The 22,893-nt window shown below is 44.0% G+C and overlaps 1 protein-coding gene across 5 annotated transcripts in view; it reads left to right on the top strand.

Annotated features, from left to right (window-relative positions):
* LOC116942314 (SLIT-ROBO Rho GTPase-activating protein 1-like) overlaps positions 1-22,893 on the top strand; it is a 228,866-nt gene that overhangs the window by 192,220 nt on the left and 13,753 nt on the right. For all 5 annotated transcript variants that reach the window (XM_032954047.2, XM_032954044.2, XM_032954045.2 and 2 more), the window contains exons 15-20: positions 990-1,124; positions 4,617-4,722; positions 6,745-6,972; positions 9,175-9,254; positions 16,272-16,452; positions 21,115-21,264. In XM_032954047.2, the coding sequence (XP_032809938.2) occupies positions 990-1,124; positions 4,617-4,722; positions 6,745-6,972; positions 9,175-9,254; positions 16,272-16,452; positions 21,115-21,264 (880 nt within the window). The remainder of the gene's footprint in view (positions 1-989; positions 1,125-4,616; positions 4,723-6,744; positions 6,973-9,174; positions 9,255-16,271; positions 16,453-21,114; positions 21,265-22,893) is intronic.

Genomic DNA, 22,893 nt, shown 5'->3' with positions numbered 1-22,893 from the left:
GGCATTCTTTCTCTCTCCCTGCGTGAGTTTTTTTTGTTTCTCAGGAAACCCAGACTGCCTCTTGAGTTGTTACAATAAACACGGAAAATGAATTGGCCAAACGTCCAAATCAAAACCCTTCTCAAGTCAAGGATCTTAGGTTTTATTCCGAGCATTTTTGTATTTACCTGGTTGTCATATCATAATCCTTAATTGTAAAACATTATTATTATCATCATTGTCTTGGTTGTGAAACGTTCTTGCTTACATTCCTGATCAGACTTGTTTCCACCCTGCCTCATAAAGTTAATTAAAAATGATTCGTCGCTGATTATTATTGGGTCAGGCCGCTGTAAGGATCTGGCCAAATGAACATTAAGCAGCATCCACTTCCGATGGCATCCCAGAGCCAGTGGTGGTAATTTGACGGTTACCATGACAGAAGTAGTATTTCCATGGTGACGACCACTGTATACTCTCTGCAAAATGAGTACGGATTTAATCACCCCCCTGAGGGAACGTGGGCTAAATCAACCCTGGACTAGGATTTGAATTCCCGAGCTGAATGGGTCAAATGTATTAAGCAGTGACAACAACTTCCATAAGATGGTAACGTGTGTGTGTGTGGTATGTGAGGAACGGTGGTATAGTGGTTAGAACACTGCGCTTCAAACCTGCCAATCCAAGTTAAATTCCCGCTCATGACCAATAACAGTGACAATTAGTGACAATGACAATTATTGTAACCAGTCTTAAGCCCTCCCCTAAGTCGACTCGGCCTCAAACAAGTACCTGGTGTGGTATGTAACTATCGTCACTAGGAATACAAAGGCGGCTGGCCACCCCCCCCCCTCCCCCCGTGCGTACCGGCCTTCACAGGCGCTCGCTAACAGCACTTGCCCCAACAGTCTGTTAAGGCTACACGGCGGATAGGCGAGGCAGTTTGCGGATACATGGGGAGTCGTCGTTTTTGTCCCGAGTGTGTTAAAGGAGAGTTTGGTTGCCGGTAGGCGAAGACCCTTTGGTGGAGGACGAGGACAGTCATGACATCAACTCGGTGGCTGGAGTTCTCAAGCTTTACTTCCGTGGCCTCGAGAATTCCCTCTTCCCCAAGGAGAAGTTCCACGACCTGGTCATGTGTGTCAGTGAGTCCCGCTTCGTTTGGCCAAAATCATTGTCGTCGCTGTTATATTCCGTCAGCGTCGTGATGATCACTCTCACCGTAATTCTGTCATCACAATCACTCAAATCATTGTCACCATCATCATAATTGTCATCGCAACATTTCTCTTTCTGCTTCTTCCCTCGCTTCGCTAGACTTTGGGAATTCCCTCCCGTTGTCTAATTTTCCAAACTCCCATGACTATGCTTAATTCAAGAAGCGTGATACATACTCGTGCATTTCACCGTTGATGGCGCTGTTTGTTGCTGGCCGATTGCCGTTTTGGGCCCTCGGGCCTGCTGTGCTTAGCAACTGTGTTGGTCGTAACCATCACCATCATGATCATAAACTACTTATTGAGATTCTGCGTAAAATATGTATCAAATGTTCCTTTTATTACTTTTAACTGTATTATAATAGCTATGAATGAGGAGGATATGCCAACTATTACTCTAAATGCCTCACTATTTCCAATGACATTACAGCATTGGAATATGTTTTATTCATTAACACACTACTGTTATTGCATTTGGTTTAGAGCATTATTTATTTATTTTTACATAAAAAAGGCAATTGAAATCAGACCAGACAGTTCCAGAGTCCTTGTAGTTTATTTTACTTGAACTGGAACAAAAATGCTATTTTCATTCGCCAATACAACAACATTACAAATTCCCTGACAGTTCTTAGCAAGGCAATAGCAGTACATTGCATTGCACGTGATCGTGTTTGTATTATGCACGCACTGCAAAAGTATAAGCGGGCGCTTTAGCCATCTCCCTTTTCTTGGATGCCCGGAATATTTTCTTAAGGTTGTCCACAGCATTACATTTTGAAAACCGCTCACTGAAATTGGAAAGTAATCGCATCGCATTCATATTGGAAAATTTCTTTTCTGGAATGGAGTTGCTAAGAAACGTGTACATCAACAGACCATGCTGTTTGCCACGAGTATTACGTTCAGATTGCCCGCAATGCATGCCCTGCAAACGTGCAATGTTGGCCCAACATTGGCCCAACGTTCCGTGTTTACTGGGTAACCGAGGCGCAATGTCTCAAGACGTCGCTGCCCTTTGTTGCAAGTCACGTGACGTGTTGCATAGGGAGATTTGTGTCCCTCTTTTGCTTTCCCTGGAACAAAGTTTCGTGGGGAAAAAAAAAAAGTTGAGCTTATGGATTTTGTGTCCACTTATGAAAACAAAAATTGAGACATTATGAGAACCTCCTTTGCCAGTAGCAAGATACAATAATAGGTGTTTACCCTTTTATCTGGCACCAAAACTGCCACCTTTATACAAGGGATCATGTTTGCAATAACCACAACACAAGCAGTCAAAATGCAAACAAAAAGAGACGATAATTATATGCACTGTCCTTGAAGTTGATTGGTCCACACCCGAGACGGCTTTTCTTAGAGCTTAGTCTCCACTGGTGTTGGACCAGATGACGCCAAAAGGCGTACAACTCAAAAACAGCGCACTGAGAGTATTGAGAGCTCGGGGTGAGCATTTATATTATGAGACCTCCTTTGCCAGTAGCAAGATATAGTAATAGGTTTTACTGGTAGGAACGAAGTTGTAAACTGAGTGTACCAGCCTGCAATAGATTAATGTGTCCGTCCGTCCGTCCCCTTTCAATACTTTAACGAAGTGAAATCTCGTGCTGTTGGGTGTAAAATCAGCAATAGACAGCGCAGAGACTTGTCCTACCAGCCCACCCTGCAGGGACCTGTTTATCCTTTTATAAAGGTGTCAGTTTTGGTGCCAGATAAAAGGGTAAAAACCTATTACTAAAATTGAGACAATTGTTCGAATGATATTTTCATAATGTTATTCGCCTGTATTGTCTGCCACTGTATGTTTTACATTGTAAAAGTGTTTAATACAAGACAGGCTAGTGAAGTTTATGAGCTGTAGTTATTGCTTTTACCACTGCAAGCATGCACTTTGATTACTGCAAGAAACCAATATTATTGAATATTACATCTCAAGAGGCTTAAGAATGTTAGGAAACCTTTACATGTGGAAGCGTGTTTCCACATTAAACAGAGGTGAAATTAGTCGAGTAAAATTTTATTTCCTGCTCCTGGAAGCATTTATGTGGCACTTATCTCCTGTTTAAAACCCTGAGGCAGTGGAGGACATTCCACATTCCTGTGGCCGGGAATGTAGCTATCCATAAGGCAATCGTTGTTGGATTCCCCACAAACTGTAACCCCCTGGCTGGGGTTTTGAATTCTGAAACCCTTCTTTGGTGGTGAGCCTGCTGTCTGCATATAAAAGCAGTGTCAATTTCAATATCTTAAATATCTCAAGTAAAAATGTTCTCACAATTCAACGTGCAGCTTTGGCACCTGAGAACAAATGGCACCAAAGACTTTTACTTCGACGGCGTTGTTGTGTGTGTGTGTGTGTGCGAGCGGGAAAGTGGGAATGAATTGGTTAGCATTACTCCACTATGATTCCAACAAACAGTGATTGATTCCCAGACGTATACAATCACAGTGGAATTTGAGTATTTATTTAAACCTCTCTAAGAGTCTCTGCGAGGCCAATTTCAGCATTGAATGAGTACCTGGTATGCTGTGTGAGTGTAAGCTCTAAGGAGAAGACAAAGCTGACCGGGGGTGGTTCTGACCACACCACCGTATTTTTTCTTTGGCAAATGTCCTGACGGTTACTGCAAGTTCCGACCGTGTCCGTCCACTGCTCGACGAGCTGCATTGGTTTCCGGCTGCTGAACGAATACATTATCAGGTCGCGGCTCATTGCACACAAAGTGCTTGCCACAAATGAACCGCAACACTTTGCTGATCTCGTCAAGGCGCATAAACCATCACGTGAACTCTGGTCATCCTCGCAGCAGCGGCTTTTGGCGAGCCATCGAACAATAGACGGTCACCGCATTGTGTGCTTCTGCAGCCGTCTGGAACGCTCTTCTGATATAAGGAAACCACTGGAGCTATGAACTTTGACTACGTACGGTGCAAAATAAGTTCTAAATACATAATACATGCGTGCAATGCAGGCATTAGTAGATGGATCACTGATATCCCTTTTACACTGGCACATCCTGCACGTGCTCACGGTGTAGTTTTCCACTGGCTATTTACTGAGCAATTTCAAGACATCTGAATCTGGCTCGGGGTCAAGCAGGGCCAGGGCTGAGGCTAACTGACCAGTTGAGTGCCCGTGGCGTCAGTCGGTACACTATAAGGACACGGCATCACCACCTCATCTGCACGTGTCTCGACTCGTCCGTCTCATGCGATGTCAAGCGGCACGGCTCTGGTTCAACCTGGTGCCACCTGCACTGTGCCGGCCTGCTTTGTCGCAGCCCCAGTACGGCTTGGTTGTGCAGCGGAAACCAATTTGACGGTGCTTGCACCCGCAGTCTGCAAAGGAGAACGACGGGGATCTTTTGTCTTCATGTGTAAGCGGTGCCTTTGTGCGTGGTGTGTGCTGCGTCCGCACAGAAATGGAGAACCTGTACGAGAGGGCCGCTCACATTCGCAAGATAATTCTCACTCTGCCTCGCTCCACCATCGTGGTGATGCGCTACCTCCTCGCGTTCCTCAACCAGTGAGTGCCGGCGGTCATCGGGTTCACGTGTCGTAGCTCCAATTGTCAAGAGGGTCCTGCCGCTTTTCATTGTGACCGATCAAAATAAATACAAATACGCCATTCAAACTTTACTTCAGCTGGGCTGTTCGCATGATGGGTTGTTTAAGTGTCGGTTAGTTGAAAAACTTTGAGCTTCAAGTGGGCACACAAACCACTGGCGTTGCCATTGTCCCAAAGTTTTAGCATAACTGAACCGGCAGGTAAATGCAAGACGTGTATGACTACTCTATGAAATATTGTGTCATCTGCATATTTCCCTGTTACAAAAGGTCACGTGACATTATTCCTAAGATTTCCTGTCAACATTATTTCCAACCTGTCAATATTATAGCCAAAAATTTCAGTGTGAAAAAAAAAACGATTCAGAATTTTTTTTTATATATATCTATTTTTTTTCAATCCCAGCCAATACTAGATGCCCGTTTGTTTTTCTTGGTGTCTGGATGGATTCATCGTGAGTCAAATTACCACTTGCTGCTGGGGATTATTTATTACTCGTAAGAATTTGTGCGTACATATGGAAGATATTCGAGGCAGTTGGTGCGGCGATTTCTGCCGGGAGAGTGATGAAATCCCTCGTTCTCCGTGACTAATCCTCGTGCTATGTTTCTCAGTCACCAACGGCACATTCTGTCCTCCCTTGATAGCGCCGAGTCTGTGATTTGTGCTGACAGCTTTTTGGATGAAAACAGTAGGAGGGCTACATTTTGATTTAAAGCTTTCGTGACTGCAGGGATTCATATTCTTGGTTCTTTCGGTAAAGTCACGTAGAAGGGAAACAATAAAATAATAAAAATATAAAACAATAAAATTCTCACGACGTTTCATCTGCAACACAATCGACATTCTGCAGCCATGTTCCGGAAAGGGAGAAAAAAATTTGGGGATCACTTTTTGAAATAAATCCAGTAGCTTTTGTTATAGCCCCGCAATCAGTGTTTGCTTAAATAAAACAAAAAATAACCGTGACTAAGTACAAAAACTGGATGCTACATTAATTAAAAGTTCAAACAAATATTTTTAAAATGGTAAATCATCTCCTTTTACAGTGCCATGATCCTACTTGACACAGGAGCTGGGGTTGCATTCGTCCACGTGAGAGGAGCATAGAGTGAATATGAAGAGATTGCCTTGGCAGTTTTGTACAAAACAAGTCTTGCAAACCCCCAACAAACTCACCACCTTAGTAAATAACACTACCTTTGTCATCCGCATCGGCCATAATCAATCCGCTGCTGGCTGAACGCCTCTCCAGGTCATTTACAGACAATGGCACGCCCTAGTCTACAAGTGTTTTAGCAGTGGGCCACGAAACGGCAGTCAGAAACACCGAATTACAGTTGCTCAACTGTTTGTGAGGTTTCACCTCATACTCGAGGCAGGTGTTGGCACATCCTGGCACATCCTCACTCTGTGGTTTTCCGCTGGCTATTTGACAAGCCGAGCCGAAACCAAACCGCGATACGCAGTGTCCGACTATCATGTAGTCAACCTGGCTGCCAGCCCTCTCTGCTCCGAAGAAGGGTAACGTCAGCCCAAAATGATACTTTAATCTCTTACATTGCAGCATTTACAACACCGGTGGTAAGGTTACTGCGTAGGTTTCTCACGGTTGTATCGTACAGCTCTCCGACATATCTGCGGGTTGTGCCAGGTGTTGTTTCGGCACGATGTCCAACGTTTACACTCTGCACGCAGGGAGCTTTTTCAGCAACTGAATTCAGTTCCGTTCCTCCGTTCCCGATGATCCTCCCAGTAGATGGAGCGAAACGTCAGACCAAAACATCAGATATCACGCCAAACAACACCCGGCGCAATCCAGAAACACGCCGAAAATTTGGCGAGGTTTCTGGTTTTAGCGAGGGAACGACAGTTGCTGACGACGTTGATATCCAAAGACGCACTCCAAGACAACGATCCTTCAATCCCTCCCGCTAACTTCCGCTCCTCTTATCTCCCACTCACCGGCTACCCCGACAGCCTGTCCCAGTTCAGCGATGAGAACATGATGGACCCGTACAACCTGGCCATTTGCTTCGGGCCGACACTCATGCCAGTGCCCGAGGGACACGACCAGGTGTCCGTGCAGGCCCACGTCAATGAGGTGATAAAGACCATCATCATCCACCACGAGGGCATCTTTCCGGGGTTCAAGGAGCTGGAGGGGCCCATCTACGAGAAGTGCATGACTGGCGAGGAGGAGTACTGGTGAGTGCCGCTCCTTTCGCGAGCGTCACTGCCGCCACGTTCGGGATGGTTTATGCCTGCGAGCGATACCCCTTTTCCACTGACACCTCCAAGGCGAGCCGCTGCAATGCCTTCGTGGTACGGATTCTTTTCCACCGGCTATTTGCCGCGTCGAGCCAAAAGCCAAAGCACAATATGGCTGGCCTCACGAGATATTTGAATCTGGCTCGGGACAAAGCAGAGTCAGGGCTGATGGCGCTAACTTTGCGTGTGATGCAATTGAGTACACCGAGTACACAGCATCACTGCTACCCCTACTTAGACCTCTACTCTCTCTTTGTGTGTGATGTTCTTCAGTACACCGAGTACACAGCATCACTGCTACCCCTACTTAGACCTCTACTCTCTCTTTGTGTGTGATGTTCTTCAGTAGACTGTGAGTACACGGCATCACTGCTACCCCTACTTAGACCTCTACTGTCTCTTTGTGTGTGATGTTCTTCAGTAGACTGTGAGTACACGGCATCACTGCTACCCCTACTTAGACCTCTACTCTCTCTTTGTGTGTGATGTTCTTCAGTAGACTGTGAGTACACGGCATCACTGCTACCCCTACTTAGACCTCTACTCTCTCTTTGTGTGTGATGTTCTTCAGTAGACTGTGAGTACACGGCATCACTGCTACCCCTACTTAGACCTCTACTCTCTCTTTGTGTGTGATGTTCTTCAGTAGACTGTGAGTACACGGCATCACTGCTACCCCTACTTAGACCTCTACTGTCTCTTTGTGTGTGATGTTCTTCAGTAGACTGTGAGTACACGGCATCACTGCTACCCCTACTTAGACCTCTACTCTCTCTTTGTGTGTGATGTTCTTCAGTAGACTGTGAGTACACGGCATCACTGCTACCCCTACTTAGACCTCTACTCTCTCTTTGTGTGTGATGTTCTTCAGTAGACTGTGAGTACACGGCATCACTGCTACCCCTACTTAGACCTCTACTCTCTCTTTGTGTGTGATGTTCTTCAGTAGACTGTGAGTACACGGCATCACTGCTACCCCTACTTAGACCTCTACTCTCTCTTTGTGTGTGATGTTCTTCAGTAGACTGTGAGTACACGGCATCACTGCTACCCGATGACATGAGATGCTAGAATTCAAATAGAACTGTACTAACGAGACAAAATATAATCGATTCTTCAGTCCAGTTTAAACCTCCAATCGTGACAAGCAGTGGATGAGTAAATGGCGTTACATTCTGCACAATGACGCTCAATGATTTTGGTTTATTTTATATTTTTTCATCTAACTCGGAACCATTTCATAATTAAGGTTTCTGGGTTAGATCGCGTTATTTATAAATGTGTCGCAACCCTCCACCACCCGACATAACCAATCAGTAAAAAAAGTGTCACGTTGACAAAAGACAAATAGTTCACTACTTTAGCCCACTGGTGTGTTGAAGAGTGGATCCACAACATTTACAATTTGAGTACGACGTTTATAAATGACGCGATATAACCCAAAAACTTTTACTATGAATAATTCTGGTCGCGAAAGCCTACGTGTTAAACTCGGAACCATTTGTTGCAAAAACGCTCCTTGCCTTTAAACATTGGGCAATTTACCATCAGTGGTTCTAACTAAACCGACTCTTCTGATGAGACAATGAATTTTGAAACCAATCCAGAGTTTACTTGCTGCAAAAAAAACATGCACTCCCAGAAGGCCATGCAGTCGATGGGATGTGTACAAAAGTCTATTATTTCTTTACGTGGAAGAAGCATGATATTTGAAGGAAGCATTGTGTGCTTATTTTTTTGTTTCCTAACCATGCCAGTTAATCAAATCATGGTGTATAGGGTAGAGGCTAATTCCACACGATAAGCCACTTTGTTGAGTAATCTTTTGTGGCCAGGTCACTTATGAAAAAGAAGCTAATAGCTCAGTGGGCTTTACCTGCTAAGATAAACATTATTTAGTTTTCGTATATATTTTGTATTGATTTGTTTACTTTTCCTATTCATTTTAGTCACATCGTGTTTGTACCGTTTCACCCACCCCTACTGGACATCTGTGAAAAAGAGCTTTATAGCTCATCGGATTCTTCCAGTATAAATACATATTCTGATTCGTTGCATGTCTTCACGATGCTGGTGGTGTAGTGCACCTTGCGACAATGTGATTGTATTGCTGACGTTTCCCTCCTCCCTCGGCTCCAGCGACAGCCCCCACAGTGAGCCTGGCACGATGGAGGAGGCAGACCAGGACACGGGGACAGAGCCACACACCAGCGAGGATGGTGAGCAACGTGGGACATGTTCTACAACTGAACCGCTTGCGATTAAAACACGTTGTCAGTATGTCCTGCATTTAACATTGAACTTTTACTGCCAACACCTGCCCATGTCAGTTTATGGAGCAAGTATCCTCTGACATCCACCTTAGTTCGAGCGTCGAGTTTGATAATATTTTATTTATTTAGCCATGAAAAACTTCGCCGAGTGTGTTTTGCAGAAGGGTCCCGGCTAAGTTACGCACCTGAAGACGGCCGCTTGCGTTGTGGCCGAAACGTCGTGAGAATTTTATTGTGTTATTTTATTATTTTATTCTCATTCTACGTGACTTTACCGAAAGAACCAAAGAAGAAGTTAAGCAATGTTTGGGCAATGGTGTTATGGCTTTTCCAATGAAGTAACCGTTTCGACATTCTTCAAATTTGGACCATGCCACTGGCATACGTGGCCTACTCTGCTTGTTTTCATGTACGCCGTGAAACAGCCAACGTGTATTTATATGGTTAATACACCCGTAGCTTAACACAGAGGCTATCGCGACCAGTATTATTCCTAATAAAGGTTTTTGTAGTTTCGATTTAAAGCTTTCGTGACTGCAATGATTCATCTTCTTTGGTTCTTTCGGTAAAGTCACGTAGAATGAGAATAAAATTATAAATTGATAAAATAAATAACACAATAATAATGATGAAGGCCGCTTGTGTTGTGGCCGAAACGTCGTGAGGTTTTTGTAGTGTTCACCGGGGAGGCTGTGCAGCGCACATTGCGAAGCTCTGCAAGAAGCGTCAAAAAAGCACGGATGTCTCGTACTGATCATTTCTCATTTCACAGATGATATAAGAAAGAATGGTAGAGCAAACTATGATCGATGTGCATTTATTCCCATATGTTGGGCTTGGTTATATTTAGAACATAAAGTGTGGCTCCCCCGGGCTTGATAACATGAATCGTGCTTTGTGGAAATTCAGCACTGGCCATCCCAAGGTGAGACTGATTCCCAACATAGGCACGTGGAATTGCCTCATGTCCGCCGATAGATATGAGCGCTGCTTCATGCTCATTTGAGCAATGAGATACTTTTACCCTTGCTTTTGATGTTACATAATACTGCAATCGATTAATGCAGGTGAAAAGCCATCATTTAGGAATACTGTTGATTACCGGAGGGCTTTTTTCTGTTATTCAATCGCTACTATTAGGTAACTTTACATATACCTATTTAAAATCTGGCCATTAGAAAGCACATTTTATAATGTGATTCTCATCATGCCCCATGGTGGTAAGGGCAGTCTCGAACCCTGATTAACTCGCTCTGGCCTCTGTGTTCATGTGCTATGACGAAGGGCCATGTTGTTTATGAGCGTGTTGAATTGTTTGTTAATTGTGCTTTTACACCTCTGCCAAAACAGCATCACCAAATAATTGGTTTTAATTATGAAAGATCATTCGCCTTGTAGTATATATTTATATGTTTGCATAATAATATAGAAACCTAGACACATGTTCTCGAGTTAAAAGCAAGATCTAGACAAGTAAATTAAAATAATTTCAGGGCATTAATGCGAATTGGATGTTATTAAGGGTTTTTCTACTTGTTATCAAAGCAAGCAGATATATTACACACTTTGCATTAATTATAGTTTTAATTAAAAGCAACCATGCATTGTAATGGAAACTAAAGTAGTTTTTTTATTGGTCAGTAAACATTAAATTTACTTAATTGTTTGCAGATCTTTAGTAGTCAGTGAAGTATCAAAAACATTTACAGGAGGGGATCCTGCTATGGGGATGTTTGGCCAAATTTAGGAATAACAAAAATAACTTGTGGTTTTCTATTGCACAATAAATTAAGCTTAAGTTATGGAGAAACCCTGTTGTAAAAATGGGTGAGTTTTAAGAGACGATTTCAAAAGTGGAGCAGACTTAGATTCCCTAATGGACTGAGGAAGGGAATTCCACAATCGCAGAGCCTGGCTGCAAAAATCTCCGTCTCCCATACCCAAGGTCTGGTCTTTGCAATAATGAGTAGACCAAAAATCAGCAGATCTAAGTTTTCGCAGTGGAATATAGAACCTTAGCAGATCAGTGAAATATATGAGCCAATTAATTCAGTCCCTTAAATGTGATAATAATCTTAACGTCTGAGAATAGGTTTTCCCCTTTTTTCAGGCAATAAAACAGGTGTTAAGATGTTAAAACACCAAACTGAAACCTGTTACAAGGAATCATGTCTGCATTAACCACAATACTTGTGGTCAGAATGCAAACAAAAAAAATACTCTAATATATGCATTGTTTTTGAAACTGATTGGTCCACACCAGAGACAGCTTTCTTTCGAGCCTCGTCTCAAAATGTTGTTAGACCAGAGGACGCCAAAAGGCCAAAAGGCGTCGTCTGGTCTTAAAGTCTATTCTACACTTTTCTGGGAGCCAGTGCAGGGAAGAAAGAATAGGAGTAAAACCCAGGTAGCTGAGTTTTAAATATATTGTAGTCTATTTCGAACATTATTAGATATGCCAGCAAGCAAGGCATTGCATTAATCCAACCTTGATTAAATAAAGGCATGCACCAGCCTCTCAGCATCAGGAAGGGGACGCATAGGTCTTAGTTATGTTGCATAAGTGAAAAAAACTAGATTTTGGTAATATGTACATGGTCCTCAAATGTCAAACTGTGGTCTAGGATAATACCCAGGTTTCTGACCTCAGAGGAAAACTGAATTTCAGTCCCGTCTATGGCGATACAAAAACCAAACAATTTACGCACTTGACGTGGAGAGCCCAACAACATAATCTCTGTCTGATCACAATTTACATTTAAGAAAGCTTATAGGCGCATCCACAACTTAAACTCGGTACGACAACGAGATAGTGCGGAAACTGCTGCTTTGGTATCAGAGTCTTAAGATAAATCTGTGAGCTATCAGCATAATAGTGAAAATAATTGAGATCATGACGATGAAAACTTTGGCCAAGCGGTAACATATACAGGCTTGAACAACATTGGCCCCAAAATGTTGAGCTCCAAGTAACCCCCGAGGAAACTAAACCATTCACAGATGAACAGTCGCACATTGAATTAAACTGTTTGTATTTGGGAGGAAACAGCAGTGCCCTGAGAAAGCCTAAACATAAAGAGGTTTTGTTTGGGATAGATTGCGTAAGTGTCAATGTGTTGTTAAACCCACCATCACCCAACACAGCCAATTAGCAAGGTTTGTTACTACACTCACTGGAGTGTAGTAAGTTCTGCACACCGGTCTGCTGAACTATAATCGCTTTCACATGTTTGGCTTACATGACAAACCTTACTAATTGGCTGTGTCAGGTGGTCGTGGATTTAACGACACATTTATATTCATATTCTTAGCTCTTTCGGTAAAGTCACGTTGAAGGGAAACAATAAAATAATAAAAAAATATATAAAACAATAAAAAAAATTCTCACGACGTTTCGACCATAACACAAACGGTCGACACACCTGATGACGACCGTTTGTGTTATGTGTTATGGTCGAAACGTCGTGAGAATTTTTTTTGTTTTATATATTTTTTTATTATTTTATTGTTTCCCTTCAACGTGACTTTACCGAAAGAGCTAAGAATATGAATTACTGCAGTCACGAAAGCTTTAAATCAAGACATTTATATTTACACAATCTAACCCAAAAACCTATAGAAATGGATAATATTGGCCGCGAAAGCCTACGTGTTAAACATACGATAATATATCACCATTAGTCCACACACACATACTTGCTGTACTATTTGAAATAATACACATTACACTTGGCAATGTGGCTATAATCCGCCATGTGTTGGTAGTAATTGCCTATCTTGTTTTATAGAGGCTGCATACTTCTTGTAAATGTGGCAGAGTGCTCGACTATAATTTATCAGACTGCAAGTTCACATCCCACTCGAGGCTTAACTCAGCACGTCGCTTTTTTTCAGTGCCATTAAAATGTCCCACTCTTGGTCATGGGTCATCCTATGGAAAGACCGGCCCTCGCATCAGAATAATGTGGAACCTGCACCAATCAATGGCTCAGGATCACAAATGAAAACAAGCAGAACATGACGACACTGACTTGTTTGTACCATGATAGACTCGTCACTGTGGAGCAGCAAGCTGTCTGTAGGAAGTCATCAACGTACTCGTGTTTTTTGCCTGTGGCAGCAACGCAATAGGAGCAAAGTAGGTGGAAGAAAGTCCCCATGAATACTGATTTAAAGTTGACGCAAAACTGGAGACCTTTGTACTTGAGGCAAGCACGCTTGACCTCTAAGGTACCCGTTCGCTCTGTAAGGTCGCTCACAATAAATGCTGTTTGCCAAGACTCATCGCTCTTACCAATGGTCCTGCCGTTGATAGCAATATGCGGTGTCAGATCGCATTCATGGGCAATTTTTCACCGCTTCAGCGACACTCCGCATAGCAAAGCACACAGGTCCTCCATACAGAGGGGAAAACCGCCTAATTTCTTAACACCACGCACCATGCAGAATTGATTGTGCAATGAAACCCAATGTCTAGATAATTGTTGGCCCCAATATGTGCATGCATGATCAAAAGGATTAAGTTAGCATGTATTTTGTGCCCTTTAGAAATCGGCCGTCTGCGGGATTTTGTGAATGTTATTTCAGAGAATAACACTCGGTGCTTGCTGGCTCTGGAATGATCAGTGTCGGTGGATGATGAAAATTACGCGATCACGCTAAATGCATTTTGAAAGGATGTCATCTTAAATTTTTCACAAGTGCTTTGTAAAAATAATCCTCACTAATGCCCTTTGGCAGTAGTAATGTGTTTAAGATTAAAGGGGCACATTTAATGCATTTATTAAGGCAACTTATGAAACAAAAACACACACAAAACAAGGGTTGCTACGGTTAAATCATCAAAACGAATCAGCATTCGCAGGCAAACATCCTGAACTGTCTCAGCCCACTTGAAAAGCGCATTTGTGCGTTTGATAAAAAAAATCTTCCGTGCTGTGCTGCAGGATGCATTTCACTGAGTCCAGTATAGTTTTTGTGAAACTCCCGGACATTCAAAGTGGCCAGCAGATGACAGTACAACAAGGTGGTTTGTCAACCTGTCTTTGCGTATCTTTTGAGCGTGATCCCCGCTACTGCATTTGTTTTGTCTGGCTACTCTGATGTCTGTCCTCACGCCAAACCGCCAAACTTCAATTGGCCCGTAAAAAATAGTCTTGGGACTCATTGATGTGTTCTCAGTTAAGAACTTAACATTATCTTCTGATGAATCCTTGATGAATCCTTGCAGTCACGAAAGCTTTAAATAGAAACATAACATTATTATCATTATATCAAGCATCTCGACTAATAATGATAACAATTATTGTTATACGCAGGTACGTATGTTGAACTAGAAAATACGTTAATGCAGAAACTCACTGGGCATCAAGGCTATGTTCAGTAGAATCCTGCATTGGTATGATTCTATTTAAAGAGCGGTTTGTATACGTGAAGAAATCGGTGCACCTGGAGAAAGCCATTCAGACGAGGGTTACATACTCAAAGGGGCCGTCCATAAATGACGTCACGCACCTAGGGGGATGTGGGGTCAGACATTTGTGACGATGTGTGACGAGGGGGGGGGGGTGGGGGTTTGAGAAATGTGACGTCACATCAAAATGCGCAACTTTAAATAAATATAGACAACACGTTCTACTTAATTAGATAGACTTTTTGATAAATGTTTCATCCTACAACATCAGAGTGCAGCGCCACATTAAATACGCACTACAATGACTATAGTTTAAAGCGATTTGAAGCATGTTTTTTTTGGCGGGGGGTGGGGTGGGGGCAGAGCTTTGTGACGTCAAATTTGAGGGGGGTTCTGACTTTTTGTGACGCCGTGTGACGAGGGGGGTGGGGTCAAAAATCTTCCAAAATCACGTGACGTCATTTATGGACGGCCCTAAAGGTCCATAAAGACATGGCCACCGGGCCAGCGGCAGTTATTCCACATTCGCATGGCGGGGGCCAGTCCCCTCGCAGAATGAACGCTGTCCACATCACGCAAGTTGATGCTGCGGAAAGTAAGACAGACCCCAAACTTTTGCACAGTGTCAGTAAAGTCATGCAAATATGGTCATACACATGCACACATCTACTCGATTTTATATATATTTTAAACCTCTACACATTTTGATTTAAAGCTTTCGTGACTGCAGGGATTCATATTCTTGGTTCTTTTGGTAAAGTCACGTAGAAGGGAAACGATACAATTATAAAAATTTAAAACAATAAAACACATTTGTCAATAACACTGCCTGGGGCATCACCTATTTCATTCATTTTAAGGTCTCTGTTATGAGATGCTTAAGAGAGACACACCCCATCCTCTTTGCTTTAAAATACAGAGGGGAAAAAAAGGTGTCTCTTATAATCCCAAGAATTTGATAAATATTTTAAAAACTATGGAGAAAACGATTCCACCCATGAACCGAACCGAACTCGGAAGCATCCAATTGTAAGTCCACAAGTCGAGCGTTGTACCCACAGTGCCGCCTTGCTCGACACGACCGACTCTCTCTCGAGCACGTTGACCGCACGCGCGTGTGTGTGTGTGTACGTGTGTGTGTACGTGTGTGTGTACGTGTGTGTGCGTGTACGTGTGTGTGTGTACGTGTGTGTGTGTACGTGTGTTTGTGTGGGGAGCGGTAGTGTAGCGGTTAGTGCTACGCTGCGCTTTGAACCTGGCGACCCGGGTTCGATTCCCGCTCACGGCCAACACCCAGTGACGATTATCTGAACCGGTCCCGGGCCTCCCCTAGGTAGACTCGGCCTCAAAATGAGTACCTGGTGCGGTGTGTAGTAAACATCGCCACTGGGGAGACAAAGGCGGTCGGGCGTGGTGCTGGCCACCCACCCCCTCGTGTGCCGTTCCGCCCTTCATAGGTGCTGCTCGCTAACAGCACTTGCCCCTACAGTCTGTTAAGGCTACACGGGGGATCTTTGTCTTTGTGTGCGCGCCCCACGCTCTGCCCGCAGAGTGTGAACCCATCGAGGCGGTCGCCAAGTATGACTACACGGGCCGCTCGGCGCGCGAGCTCAGCTTCAAGAAGGGCGCGTCGCTGCTCCTCTACCATCGCGCCTCCGACGACTGGTGGGAGGGGCGGCACAACGGCGCCGACGGCCTCGTGCCGCACCAGTACATCGTGGTGCAGGACGCGTGAGTGCAGCGCGGCGCCCCGCCCCCGAAACCCCCTCACCCTCACCTACCGAGGCAACTGCTGCCCACGCTCTTACCAGCTGGGGGGTTGTGCTCCCCTAGCGAATGGTTCCTACCCCCCCCCGCCCCCCCCCGTTGGTTATTGATTCGGTCACGGATTGATGGCGTGCCGCCGTGGTGTAAATGGTTAGCACGCCGGGCTTGTGTCCAGAGGTCGCCGGTTCGATCTCTTGGCACACAAATTTGAAGCAATGGGCTCGTTTCTTAAATTCCCTCCACCTCTGTCCGCCAAGCAGTATTAATGGGGATACCATAGTAGTTCAGAAGGTCTTGTATGGTGGGGGTTAAAGGTGGATAATCCAGCCTCTTCCGAGACATCTGCCTAGCGTGGATGAGTAGATCACAAGTGTCCTCTTTAGCTCTCCCGAGTAGAGGAGCTTCTGCTAACAGTGGCACGAGCAAGACATTGCAGCCCTGCACCATTACCTTTTGCCTTTTCAGAGATAGGTTCTGCAAACTATGTCCCCTACTTCTCAATGAACAATATAGCCAACATATTCTGTGTCGTTACCACCACCCCCTGATTTATGCACTCGCCATGTATTTTACCTCGTAAGCCCATTTGGCAATCTGCTGCTGGATGAGGCACCCTCCACGCACCTTGGGGGTTGTTTGACTATACTTCACCTTGCTGGTCAGTGGCAGGTTAAAGGCGAGCAGCATAGATTTTGGAATGTGGGTGGGGTACAATTTGTGTTATTTTGCCGCACTGCCCTCTGATGAGAATGTAGCCCTTGCCTTTATATACACAATATATCCAATCCCTCATATATTATTCCTGTGCCTTGCCATGTCCACCAAGTATATGCAGCCCTTTTCACCTTGGCCTCATCACGTATTACTGCCTTGTTTCGGCCACTCATTAGCAATGTTTTCCTTGTTTCTCTACCACATATCACCACTATCTTGCCTGCCCACCACATATGTCAATACTTAATTTGTTGCACACTGCCGTGATGGATTGTGGATAATGAAATAATCAACAGATGAGGGTCTGATTCACTAGGTAAAAACAAAGCAATCGTTTTAATTCATTGGCCTGCTGAGCCAAAGCCTATTGTTTTCATAAATAATGTTTTAAAGTGTTAAAACTCCAGACCAGTTTGGGCCACACTCTGCTGATGAGACTCAGAATGTCTAAACCAGTTCACATCATGCAAAATACATCGTCATCTACTCGACAAATGAACTCTTATATTTTGTCTTGCTCACTCTTCTTATATATATTCTACTGTACCGTCTCCTAAAGCCGACACTTACGACATTACCCTCTTACCCTGTCCCATCCACCCAGCCCATCTAATGCACTCGCCCTCCCTCGCCCATGCATCTTTGAAGAGGAGGGAAGAGGTTAAGGTTGTGTGCAAGAAAAGAAAAAAACTAAAACCATTTTGAAATAGAGACAAATGGAAGGTCAACTAGAGAGAGGAAAGAGAGGCAGATTAAATGAATGCGGTTCAACATTGAACACCGTGTGGGAATGGGAGCAGGGAGGTGTTTGGAGAGAGGGTTGGGGCAGAAAGGCTTGTGTGGGCAGGGGAGAGAGACATTATTGAGAGTCGGTCCACTTGAACCCACCGACCTCATGGGACTCGTGTGCAATTTGGGCCTCATCCCGGTCCAATCGAGCACTTGCAGCACGTGTTGGCCTGTGTTCACTCTGTCGTGAATCAAAGACACTGCCACCATTAACTCTCTCATGGTGTGTCACCTAAACTAAAACTACATCAAACTATATTTGCTAGGTAAGGCTCACTCATTTATGTAGCTCTTTTTCAGAAGTGACCTGGCTATCACAAACGATAGCTCAACGAAGTGGCTTTTTATCACGTGGAAATGTCTCGCAGACAAATATTCTGAACGCGTGACGTTCAATATTTCTAAATGTGGATGGAAAAACCAGAGGACCCAAAGAAAAATCTAAGGGAACACGAGGAGAACATGCAGACTCTAAATATACAGATGTCAGGGTCGGAATCGAACCCATGGCCTCCTGTATACTAGGCAAGGGAGTTAACATCTCGCCACCATGGCACCCTGCCTCCCTGCCTCCCTGAGCCCTATATCAGCAATTGCCATGTTTCCCCATGTACCATACCTATACTTTCTAACAGGCAAAGATGTATTATTAGAGTAGGTTTCAGTGTTTCATTTATTCATCTATATATAAAAGGGAAATTTGTGAGTATGTGTGTCTGTTCGAAATGTTTAGCATACTTCCCGACATGCAACAAACTTGAAATTTGGCGTGTGAGTAGCTTCCAGACTGTACACAATGCAAAAAGTATAAAAAATATACTTTTGTATTTTGGGGGGGGGGGGGGGGGAATGACCATGAAGTGTGTGGCGTCAACCCACATACAGGACTGGCGAGAATCGATATCTGGTGAGCGTTTGTGGTATCGATTAAACGGGAATAGGCCGATTCTAAAGAAATCTACAACCTCGCGATTCCTTTCGCGGGTTTAATGAATCGAATCTTGGCGCGCGACCGTAAGTGTTTTTTTCCACCGCGCGTTGGGTTTTATTTTAATTAATGAGGTAATGATGAAAGTTTTATTTTCATTTGTGTCTGTTATGTTTTTAAGTTTTGAGAAGTTTTCAATTATATTTTCCCCCCAGGGCAACGCCGGGTACTTCCCGCTAGTGCTCTATAATCATGCCCATCGGTTTTCACAAAGATACTTTATCTTTGTTCCTTGCCCAAAAATATAAATCGCGCAAGGAATTGGCCAAATACCACGGCAGGACATCAGCCTGGCAAATAATTGAGGTTTCTCTAAGGTCATGGCACTCAACTAATACAATCTGTAGATTGATCATGTAGTTGTTTTGCATAGCAAGCGTAAATTAAACGAGCACTCATTTGTGGAGAGTCAGCCGTGGTTGTCAACAGCGGGTCATTTCGCCTTCACCCATAGGAAAGTGGAATTCCTTCCTCCGGCTTGGGGTTGTAAATGGAGATGACAGTCGCCCCCACGCTCGTGTGAGCGAGGAGACAGTCTCGACTTTGACTTGGCTCTACCAGCTGATAAATCAGGCAGGCAAGTAGATGTCGCATAGTCAAAGCAACGCCGGCTCAGGAATCATCTTCCACTCGATGTCTATCAAAGCCCAAAAGGCTAAAGATATACTCGCATGCTGTGCAAAATCCCAAAGCTTGCAGAGCCAAATTTAAAGGGGACCTCCAACTCCACACATTTAAGCAGCTGCAGCTAAGTGTTGATGCACAAGGGAAAAACAAACCAACAACAGACGAGAATTTCGAAAACCCTTTTTTTCTTAGCTTGTTTAAATTATTTGTTAAGGATTCGGTTACAAAGATTTAAACGTCTTTTCTCTCTCTCACAAAAAAGGGCATTTAAATGTTCACGGCATGCAGTGCCAATCCTGAGCGTGTGTTCCGGTGTTTTGGCCAGCTGGATTGATGCTTTTGCTATGTACGGCCCGCTGCATGGTACGTTTAACTTGTCCGACTCGATCGCAGTGATTCTGTACACATTCAATCGGTTCTCGGATGTTAATCGGGCTTGAGCCTGGGTTACTGCTTGGATGGACGACCACCATGCTCAACGGGTCCTGTAAGCTGCTGCAGGGCTACGTTGTCAGCAGAGGGCAGTACAGCAACGTTTTTGCTTTACAGTAATTTTTGTTCTCGACTCCCATCTGCCATGTGCCCAAAGTGGCCTGTGTACCAAGTTGTCCCGCACACCACAATGCAATGTGCTCCAGATTGTTCTGACCGAATTCACGTGTACTGTATTCTCTCGTTGTTCATGAGGTATGCGTTCCGGAGATGCACGTGAACAGGAAATTTCGTGGATAATGATATTGGCTTCAGAAAAAAACTATATTTAAAAAAATGAATTACCTTAAATAAATACATAAATAAGCTATTAAATGCGTGAAAATGATCATAACACGAAAAATGATGATTCTGCACATAATCACTTTATCTCACCACTTTCTCCCTCTCGATGCAGCTGTCGTGTAGCATTCCAGATGCGAATTGCAGATAGCCAAAATAGCGGATAGCAAGTTGGTGAATAACGTGAGAATTCTGTACACCGTATGAACACGTTATATAACCTGGTTTGTGGTACTTGTAACTTCCTGCACCATTAGTGATTAAAAATTTATATTTTAATTGCCCGTATGTACTTTGTATATCATAATTGACTCGATACATTCATCAATTACGCTGCCTTGAAAGAAAAAAATATATAATCGGCGACGTTTCCGGCAGTGGCAAAAAGCTTTTTGTTATTTGCTTGCGCACCACTGCCAACGCAGCATGGCCAAATGATTTGTACATCAGTAATGGTCCACACAAATGTTGCTGTTATTCTACATATTAATCCTTCAAGTTTGGTATGCAATTACAAACTCATTACACCCGAAGGAAATTATGTAGGTGAATGTGTCCCTGCCATGGGAATACGGAATTTCCACCACTAACTCAGGACCACTTTGTCGCAACTCCCTTTTGAGTGAGGGTAATAAAAAAATAACTTATTTTTTTGTGTTGTAAATCTCCGTGAAGCAACGTGCTTACAGCGTGCAGGATAAAAATTCACTTGATTTATTTTGTTGCCGTTGCAGGGACGACACTTTTTCCGATAGCCTGAGCCAGAAGGCGGACAGCGAGGCCAGCAGTGGAGTGCTCCTGGACGATAAGGTCTCCTCCAAGAACGACGTCGCCTCGCCCACGGAGCGGCTGGCCGAGCTGTGCGTGGGCCACATGGGCGGCAGGTTCGTACCCCCCCCCCCCCGCCCGCCCCCCCTCTATACCAGATGTTGCTTACTCAACCCCGTGGAATTGCAGCAGTTCCCACATCCCGTCCCAATCAATTGGTCGGGCCGTTATGGCTTGTGCCACATGGTCATGTCCTTTGCAGTTAAACCCAATAAAAATATAAAATTTTGGCAAACGTTTCGTTTCAGTATCGTTGTCCAGTTGATTCACGGCGATATAGCAGCAGATGAAATCAATCGCTCGGAAATGTCGGGAGAATCTGCTGGCTCTAATGACTAATGCAGCAACACTTACATCTTTTGATGGCCGAGAGCCAGTGGTGAAAATGTATCTTTTCTGCAGTGGGGGCTGCCAATATTTGAGTAGCATCCATGATTAAAATAAAGTAAGTTTTCAGTCAGTAAGTCAAGCAGCCCAGTCACAAATGACTATGGAAAAAAACAGTAATTGGGCCTTTAACTCAATGGCTTTCCACTTAATTTAGCCCCTAAATATGTAAACTTCATAACTATATTGGATGATTGACATGCTGTTAACCGCATTTTATAACACACAAAATAACGCTTCTATCATTGGTGGCACGTGGTTCCAGTTTACAAATGCCTCCTCGGGTTTTCTGATCTCATTTGACACGTGTTGGTGAATTGATGATTGGAGTGTGAAAGCAACAGATAATACTACTCCATAGGTGGGCACCCGGCTGAGCAGTCCTCGTGGGGAATCTGCTTGGATTGAATGAGCCCATCTGGTAGAGAAAGTGCTGATGAGGCCTTCACTTTCCAACCAGTTAATTAATTCATCTGGTCCTATCACTGAGATGGTGAAGCATTAGGTGGCACTTGGAGCACCCCCAATATAGAGCCACAAGCCACCAGTGGCTGCCAGGGTAAGAGGCCTCCTCAAGTGACTCCAGACGTTATGTTGCAGTGTCATCTTGCAGAGCCATTCTCCTACAGGACAAGATGCTCTCTCAGTATTAGACGGTCACTGCATTGTGCGCTTTCAGGATGCGCTTCTGCGGCCGTCTGGAATGCTCTTCCTTCTGATATTAGGAAGCCACTGGAGCTATGCACTTGTAAATCTTGATTGAAAACTAATTTATTGAGAATTGCTTTTTGTGTTTAGTTTGTTGTCCTTCCCCCTCACCTCCAATTAGCACGGTTGGCTATGTACGGTGCAAAATAAGTTTAACATACATTCGGATTTCCAGGAGGAAATTTCCCTACCTCATGCCTTGACTCCAATACTATAATTATTATCTTCTACAATTGCCGATACAATTATAACGCGCAATCAGAGAGAGGCTGTATAACGATGTGGCTCAAGGATCGCGACACCGAGCTGACGTCGCTGAGCTCCGAGGCATTGAAGCAGCCACCTGAGCAGCCACCCGGGATGACAACTCAAATTTCGCGAATTGACGGGTCTCAGCCTGGTCACCCATGACTAAACAATGAAACATTGGTTGTATCGAATTCGATGTTTTATTTCATTTGAAAAATACCCAGCTCTGACAATGAAACATGTTTCTATTTGACTCCCGTATATGTATGTATGTTGAACTTCTTTCGCCACTGTGGCGAGATGTTAACTACCTCGCCTGGTATACAGGAGGTTGTGAGTTT

Source organism: Petromyzon marinus, chromosome 14 (assembly GCF_048934315.1).
Source record: "Petromyzon marinus isolate PM22_M1 ecotype Great Lakes invasive population chromosome 14, UKy_Petmar_22M1.pri1.0, whole genome shotgun sequence".
NCBI classification, from domain to species: domain Eukaryota; kingdom Metazoa; phylum Chordata; class Hyperoartia; order Petromyzontiformes; family Petromyzontidae; genus Petromyzon; species Petromyzon marinus.
This window is presented reverse-complemented; position numbering and strand designations above follow the sequence as displayed.